General features: G+C 41.9%; 1 protein-coding gene across 1 annotated transcript; it reads right to left on the bottom strand.

Annotated features, from left to right (window-relative positions):
* Window positions 1-3,041: 3,041 nt before the first annotated feature.
* LOC122086843 lies at window positions 3,042-7,578 on the bottom strand. The gene is made up of 3 exons (XM_042655785.1): window positions 5,785-7,578; window positions 4,642-4,890; window positions 3,042-3,068 (listed from the first exon to the last, which is right to left on the bottom strand). Exons 1-3 carry the CDS (start codon window positions 7,576-7,578, stop codon window positions 3,042-3,044), a joined length of 2,070 nt encoding a protein of 689 aa, XP_042511719.1.
* Window positions 7,579-8,415: the final 837 nt, after the last annotated feature.

Below are 8,415 nucleotides of genomic sequence, written 5' to 3'. Positions count from 1 at the left end.
ATGATGAGTTTCGTTCTTTGTTATGCAAGAGAACAAAAATAAATACACAAATAGACCTTTTCATAATAAAGCTCATATTTTTGGCAGAAAACAATATGGAGGACGAGACAGTAGCTATAAATGAGAGAACCCATATAAGCCACCACCGCCACCGCCAACGACAAAGAGATGAAAATTCGTCATCCTACCCAAAATTCAAAGAGGTAGTGAAGAAACCTAATAGTCGAGGCTGGGGTGCAAAAATCTTTGCCAACCACAAAAGAAACTGGCTTGGTGTTTTTGAAACAAATAAAGAAGCTGCAATGGCTTATGACAGTGCATCACTCAAACTACGAAGAAGGGAATCACATCGAAACTTTCCATCGACTGAGCTCACTTTCATGAGTCTACCTTCCAAGATCTTTACAGCACCGAAGCCATTCTGAATATGATCAAGCATGGTTCCTATCAGTCCAAGTTAATGGAATTCTACATGAACCTTACTAAAAAGAATGCAAGTACAAGCCAAAGACAGCCAAGTGAAGAACCTGGTGCCTGGCACCATGAGCTCTTTCACAAAGAGTTGACCACTAATGATGTTGGGAAATATAATAAGCTTGAAATCCAAAGGAAGATGCAATGAGATACTTCTCTCTCGTTCCTGAAGTTATTACAGAAGGAGCTCAAGATGGTAATAAGGTGAAGACTATGAATTTATCTTTTCTTGATAAGAAACTTAAGCTTTGGAACTTCCAGTATTGTTACCAGAGAAGTAGCCAAAGTTTTGTTTTTAGAAAAGAATGGAACAGATTTGTTGAAGACAAAGGTTTGAAGGCTAATGACATCATTAGCTTTTATAGGGTTGACTACAGAAGAAGATCTAGAGAGGTGGGGGAAATTTTATATGATTGTTGCAAAGAAAAAGAATGAAGAAATAAATGATAGTTATAAAATGATGGACTCACATGTACAACTTGGAGTGGAAGAAGAGACCCTTGGAGGTTCAATGGAGGAGCAAGGCAGGAGAGGAGAGCCAATTAAGAAAGATTTTAGACTATTTGGAGTCAATATTGGCTAGTAAAGAAGATGGAGAAAATACTTTGTCTAAACTTCTTTCAGTTAAACTCCTTTTCTTCTTCCTATCTGAGCCATATGTCAGAAGCTTATGTTCTCAACTGAAAAAAGAGATTCTAAACCCTAATACATATGCCATCAGGACATTGATATTCAGTTTAACAGTGTTTTATTTCTTTGTAAATGGAAGTGCATTATCAGATATTGGTAATGGGGGATCTTAACATTCCAATCCTTTTTTGAAACTTGAATGAGGAAATGATTAATCACAATGACCATAAGAAATATGAGCATGCCTTTCTTTCATCTATTTCTTTTCACGTTTTTGGTTGTGTTTGTTTTGTTCATTACATGCGTTGGTTTCGCCTATTCAATATAATAAACTGATAAAGTAAGTCTCTTCAAACAATCTGAAAGAGCAGACAATGGAAATACCGTTTTGTGGATAAAGGCTAGAACGATGGAGGCAGGCAGCGGTGCTAGGGAGGCAGTGGAGAACGATGGCGGTGCTAGGGAGGATACTGATCGGGGCCAGTGGTTCAAGAGGTAGTGGCTGCAGGTGATGGTTTGGCCGGTATGTCAATTCCTAAGCATTCTTATGCAAGGGTGGTGGGGAATGCCTCTTGGCCTGCGATCGACACTCTTTCTGAACCGATTCAAGCCGGGAATATTAGGTGAATAGTCATACCACAGCAGGATTATGAGTCCAAGAGGCAGATTTTTTCGGTTTGCGTTGATATCTTTGGATGAGCTACGAGAAGAGGCACGTGAAAAATGGAATTTGAGACAGGGTGTAATCATGCATCCATCGGGAAAGGGTTATGTGATTTTTCAATTTCATTTTGAAGGTGATTAGGCGGTGGTTTGGAGGCGTAGTCCTTTAAGGATTGGTGACCAATTGATTCGGTTTTAGCATTGGAAGCCCAACTTCAACATCCATGACGAGCAGTCGTTTACAAAACTCATTTGGGTACGTCTCCCTGATCTCCCTCTCGAATATTGGCATGAGAACGTGCTCCTGTCAATTGCAAAAGCAGTTGGACGTCCAGTCGCGTTAGATTGTCATACAAGACAAGGTCTTCTGGGATATTTTGCTCGATTCTTGGTTGAAGTGGACGTTTCTGAATCGGCTTCAAGGGTTGATGAGGTTCAAGTTGAAATACTTGAACCAGATACAGCCAAAGTGTTTGGCTTCTGACAAAAGATTGTATATAAAGATAACGAGTCGATCGGTGTGGCTATTGTAAGCGACTTGGCCATCAGCTTTCGGCATGTGGGCAGAAGAAGGTTGATGATGAGAAGCAAAGTGCAATGGAAAAGGAGGTGGAGGTGCCAGGGGCGATGTAGATTGAAGATGGAGTTGACTCAGCCATGGCCAACTCGTTGAGGAAGTCTCCTATTTTGGAAAAACAAACTCTTCAGGATAATTCGTCCATTTCTGTTCCCTTTAATGGATCTCCTAATACCTAATGTCACTGGATTAGTGGGTGAAATTCAAATAATATTGGACCCTTCCAACTTGAGTCCAATTATTTCTGGAACGGAAATCATCACGTATGAGATGGGAAGGGGTGATTCTGGAATTCAGAATCAAGAGGACTGTGAGGTCATATGGGTCATCGGATACGGGTTCGGTTTATGGTTCAACCGGTGATGAGGTAAATGTGGACGAGGGTGATCCAATTCAGGCTGATTTGGTCAATGAGGATGTTCCTACTCATGTGGAACCCATGACTGATGTTGACATGCATATCCATGAGGAGGTTCGGCATTCCTCTCGGCCAAGGAGGATGGTTTCGAACTATGGTCGTGGGCGTGGAGCTTATAACCCCAGAGGAGGTCGCAGATCTGTTCTGGTTAATCTATCTTCGTGAGGAGTCGATTGTGTCAACTATGCTGATGTCAGAAGTCTCAAGGGGCACAGTTGCCATTGTGCACTCCGAGGTGGGCAGAAGAAGAAAGGTCGAGGTCAGGCCAAAAAGTCTATTCTAGAGACCTGACGAGAATTCGTCATCCTACTCGAGAAAACGACAAATATTAGACTTGCATTGGAAATCGGTGAAGTGTCTCCACCAAAAAATTACAAGTACCAGAGGGTTTACAAGATCGGTGAGAGTGAGCAAACTGTAATCCCACATCGCTTAGGGGGAGGTTGCTCGGCTAGTTGATAACCTTTAGCCTTTTTAGTATTTTTTTTCGGTAAAAAGTCATGTATATTAAAAGAAAAAGAAGAAAAAAGAAAAATAGTACATCAGATGAGGAAGGGAGAAATACCCAACACTCACACTAAGAAGAGAGGGAGAAGCAGAAACTCCACCTTCGGCATTGCCATCAGCAGAATTACGCAACTACCCAACTCCACCAAAAACAAAAATCTGGAAAAAGAAGAAATTCCTAGGTGAATCTGAACCTAGGCCGACCCGATGCATCCATGTCTAATTCCATTTGAACCAGAGTTGGCCAAATTGAAATCGGCTCTGACACTTCAAAACGAGCAGCTGACTTTGACAAAAAATCCGCCACTGAATTTGCTTCCCTATAGCAATGCGTTATTTTCCATTCCACATCCTCCAAATAAGAAATACAATTTATCCATCTTTGCCGAGCTATCCATGGAATTTGCCTCTTCTGAAAAATAGTCACAACTGCAACTGAATCACATTCTATCCAGAGCCGTTTCACATTATGCTGCTTAGCTAATTCAATCCCTATCATAATCGCTAAAAATTCAGCCTCCAAATTTGTGCGAGTTCCTAGAAATTTTCTGAAATTTGCCACTACCTCTGCCTTTTCATTGCGAAGAATTCCCCCTGCTCCAGACTTCCCTGGATTACCAATAGAGCAACCATCCGAATTGATTTTTATCCAACCTGGATTAGGAGGGCACCAGAAAATATTGAAGATTTCCCGAGGCCTTCTCCGCACCCCTGAAATACCCAATCTTCTTGCAGTGACAAGATCCGAAATTGAGATGGCTGCCCCTGAATGAACCAGCTCTTGGCAGCTAATTTCTCTCTTCACTTGTCCAAAACAATGCTCTTTAGATTTTGAGATTCCTTCGAATTTTCTTCCATTCCTCTCCAACCAAGTAAAGTAAGGGATTAAAACAAAACCCTTCAGCCACACCCCTTTAAAGATGGTCTTCTTGGCCTGATCTTTCCACCAAGCTATCAAACATTCAACTCCTTCAAATCCAGGCCACCTAAACCCAAAACAACAACAAAATTTCTGCCACATGAAAACTGCAAAAGAGCATTCATACATGGTATGATTTATTGACTCTTCCGCTATGCCACAGAGAGTGCACTGAGATGGCAATGGAACCCCTCTCTTTTTCACATTATCATCAGTAGCGAGCTTATTTTTCAACATTCTCCATCCAAACACCGATTGGCGAGGCTGAAGATGAGAATTCCAAATCAATGAATACCACCCCACCTTTGGCGATTCCCGTCTTACTTTTTCCCAAGCCGATTTTATTGTAAAAACTCCAGATGAATTTAATTCCCAATGACAAATATCATCCAGATCTGAAATTATGATATCCTTGGCCTGATCAAAGATATTTTGAAAAAATTCAGAGCTCACCTGGGGAAAATTCCACTCATCTTGGCAAATGAAATCAGAAACCTTTGCCTGCATCGAATCAAAGATATCTAACTGCAAACCATACATCTCCTCAATAGACTTCTTTCCCAGCCAGCTATCTTTCCAAAAATTTATCCTCTGACCATTCCCAACAGTCCATTGCTCATGAGACTGAACCCACCGCCACACCTTTTTAAGACCAGGCCATATCGAAGAGGAAAGGTAGGTAGTTTTCAGCGAACCATCAATCTTCAGAAAACGGGCACGAAAGAAAACACTCATTAGAGAATTTCCATGTTTGATTTGCCATGCTAATTTGCACAGGCATGCAAAATTAACATCTCGCAACCTCCTAATGCCAAGACCGCCTTCCCTGGTAGGTTTACATACCTCATCCCACTTCACCACTATCTTCTTCCCTGTCTCCATGTCACCAGACCATATGAAGTTTCGCATCCACTTTTCTACTAATTTTATTGAGCTTCCTGGCCACCAATAAATCCCGAAATTATGAATTGGTATGCTTGAAATCACTGATTTAACCAGCTCCACCCTACCAGCCATGGAGAGAATCCGACCCTTCCATCCCGATAACCTCTTCTTGATTTTATCCATCAGCGGTAACATGTGGTCCCGTTGAACTCTCCCCTTGAAGAGCTCCACACCTAAATATTTAGTAGGCTGCCTTGCAGATTGGATTCCCATAAAAGTACTTATAAAATGTTTCCTGTGAGGGGCAACCTTTCCAAAGAACAAACTACTTTTTTCTAGATTAAATATCTGGCCAGAGAATGCCTGATATTTATCAAGAAAAGCCTTAAGATTTTTGACAAACTGAGCAGATGCATTAATAAAAATGAAAATGTCATCAGCAAACAATAAATGGGAGGGAGTTAACACACCTCGAGGCCCAGGAAGAGACTTTATCAAACCATTCTGAACCATGCTTCTAAGACCTCTACAGAGAACCTCTTCTGCCAGAATAAATAAAAAGGGAGACAAAGGATCTCCTTGTCGGAGACCTCTACCAACCCCAAAGAACCCCACCGGGCCACCGTTCACCAAAATTGATACTCTGGAGGATAGAAGAAGGTTGTGAATCCAAGAAATCCACCTAGATGAGAACCCAAATTTGCACAGAACTGCAAAGAGGAATTCCCAAGCTAGAGAGTCATACGCCTTTTGAACATCGAGCTTCAGTCCCATTCCACCACCCCTAACTGAAGAATACATCAAATTTGACAGTTCTGAGGCGAGGCTGATATTTGCTGAAATTATTTTACCCTGCTGGAAAGCGCCTTGCTCTTCCGAAATCAATTTAGGCAAAACAACAAGTAATCTTGAAGATAGAATTTTTGATATCACTTTGCAGTAAAAATTCCCCATACATATAGGTCGAAACCTATCTAGAAAGGCCGCCCCCTCAACTTTGGGGATCAAGGAAATAAAGCAGTTATTTATTCCTTTAGGAAGCCGCCCTTCCTCAAAGAATTTTTTCACTGCCCTGCAAAAATCACCCTCAACAATAGTCCAACATCGCCTGAAGAAACTACCTGGGAACCCATCAGGACCTGGAGAGCTTACAGGATCTAAATCCCAAACAGCTTGTTTTATTTCGTCCCCACTCGGGACAATCTCCAATCCTGCCACGTCCTCCTCCTCCAACACTCTGGGAATATTATCAAGAAGGTCATTATGAACCGTGATTTCATCAGCCTCATGAAATTTCTCAAAAAAATCAGAGACATAAAACGATATTCCCTGTTGGTCTGAAACCCAAGTTCCATCTTCCTTTTTTAGGGAGGTGATCTGATTTTTCAACCTCCTAAGCTTCACGGAGAGATGAAAAATCTTCGAGTTACAATCTCCATTTTTCATCCATCTCAGTTTAGCTTTTTCAGCCCACAACTTCTCGTACATTTGGTTGGCCTTCAATAATACTGTTTTTGCATCTGCCTCTCTGTTAAATAATTCATCATTCATCCCAGCCACCTCTATCATATCTTGAACCTTCTTTAATTCCAGCTTTGCTTTATCGACCTCATCATTCAGGTTAGGAAAATTGGCCCTCGCCCAAACCTTTAAATTCTCCTTGACCTGCTTTAATTTTTGTGCCAGAACGAAAATTGGATTACCCCCTATCGAAGTTTTCCAAGCTTCCTCAACCACAGAGATAAATTGATCATTTTCCATCCAAAAGCTATGGAATCTAAAGGGGATATTTGTAGGTCTTTGAACATCATCAGAGACAACAATTAAAGGGGCATGATCTGATACCGAAGACAACAAAACACGCTGCTTCACATTTCTAAACACATCTATCCACTTCCCATTACAAAAACTCCGATCCAACACTGCAACTGCATGACCCCTTCGACGATTATTAGTCCAAGTGAATTTCTTTCCCTGAGAAGGGATAGAAAGCAATTCACACGCATCAACCATTGCCTGGAATTCAGCAGCTGATCCAAGATTAAACTTACCAGGACCTCTTTTCTCATGCGAGAACAGGGTTGCATTGAAATCCCCCATCACAGACCACGGAACCAAAGCTGATATCGACAACTCCAAATCTAACCACAATTGCCTACGCATAATTTTAAAAGAACTTGCATGTACAAAAGAAATACCCACTTTACTACCTGGCCAATCAAAGATGACTGATATATATTGATCAGACATACCTGCAACAACTGGTCTCGAAACCCCCAACTTCCATATAATCCATAAATTTGGGACTTTGTCATCCCGAAAATTATGAATGAAATCCACAGCATACCCCAACCGACTAAAGAAAATAACAGGAAATTTACATACCTGAACCATGGGTTCAGCCAAGCATAACACATCCGGGGCATGCTCCTTCACCAGTAGACGTAAAGCGCACAACCCTGCTGCCTTCCTAACACCCCGAATGTTCCAATACAGAATCTTCATGAATTACTTCTTAGAGAATTGATTTTTATCAGACTTTTTAGCCTGACTTCCTGTTTTCTTTCTTTGCTTTCCACCCTCCAGCATACCTCCGGCCTCCTTCTCCCGAGCCACTGCCACCGTATCCATTCTTATAATTTCTGAATGCACAATAGAGACTGTTCCCCTTGAACATTCCACCCTGGGCAAAGAAGAAACCACATGATCCTCACCAGGGTCTTCGACAACTGGCTGCATAGCACTAGCCATGGCAACACCACGTCCAGGTCCTTGACCCCCACCGAGCCTTCTATAACGAGAAGGATACCTCCCCTCCGGAACAGTAACCTCGCCCACAGGAGTAAGCCCCATTCTGGGTTCGTTCCCCCCCAATGGATCCACTGGCGGATCACCAGGAACTCCATGGAGCGGGTTCTCAGTTGGGTTTGGATCAGAGTCAACATCCGATCCCTCATCCATTCGAAATACCTCTCCTTCCTTAGGTAGAATATTAGAAATCTCTCCTTCCTTATTTATAGGATTAGAATCAGACTCTAATTCTATAACCGTCCCTGACACAAAGCCTTCCTTAATTCCATAATTTTCATCTCCGTTGGACTCCTTTCCTAAAACGTTTGAGACAGAGTTGGAAGGATTCAAAAATATTTGAATATCTCCCCCAGCCTTAGACGAATTTGAATTAGGAGAGATTTGATCATGAATAGGATCAAAATTATTCTGCTGATGTGGCAAAGATCTTCCCCTAGAAAGAGACTCTCTCACCGAGTTACTCCCACCTGAGTTGACTCCATCTTCAACATATACCGCCCCTGGAACCTTTGCTAATTTATCAGTCGCACA

This window comes from Macadamia integrifolia, chromosome 8 (assembly GCF_013358625.1).
Source record: "Macadamia integrifolia cultivar HAES 741 chromosome 8, SCU_Mint_v3, whole genome shotgun sequence".
Classification (NCBI taxonomy): Eukaryota; Viridiplantae; Streptophyta; class Magnoliopsida; order Proteales; family Proteaceae; genus Macadamia; species Macadamia integrifolia.
Note: the sequence above shows the minus strand (reverse complement) of the source record. Positions and strands in the feature narration are given on the sequence as shown.

Excerpts from the sequence above, each read along its gene's own strand:
- LOC122086843 (XM_042655785.1), bottom strand. The coding sequence starts at position 7,578 with ATGAAGATTCTGTATTGGAACATTCGGGGTGTTAGGAAGGCAGCAGGG. Across the intron at positions 4,891-5,784 it reads CTTGGGAATTCCTCTTTGCA|ATTGATGGTTCGCTGAAAAC; the intron begins GTTCTGTGCAAA and ends CGTTTTCTGAAG. Across the intron at positions 3,069-4,641 it reads ATGAGTGGAATTTTCCCCAG|GATGACGAATTCTCGTCAGG; the intron begins GTGAGCTCTGAA and ends TTTCTCGAGTAG.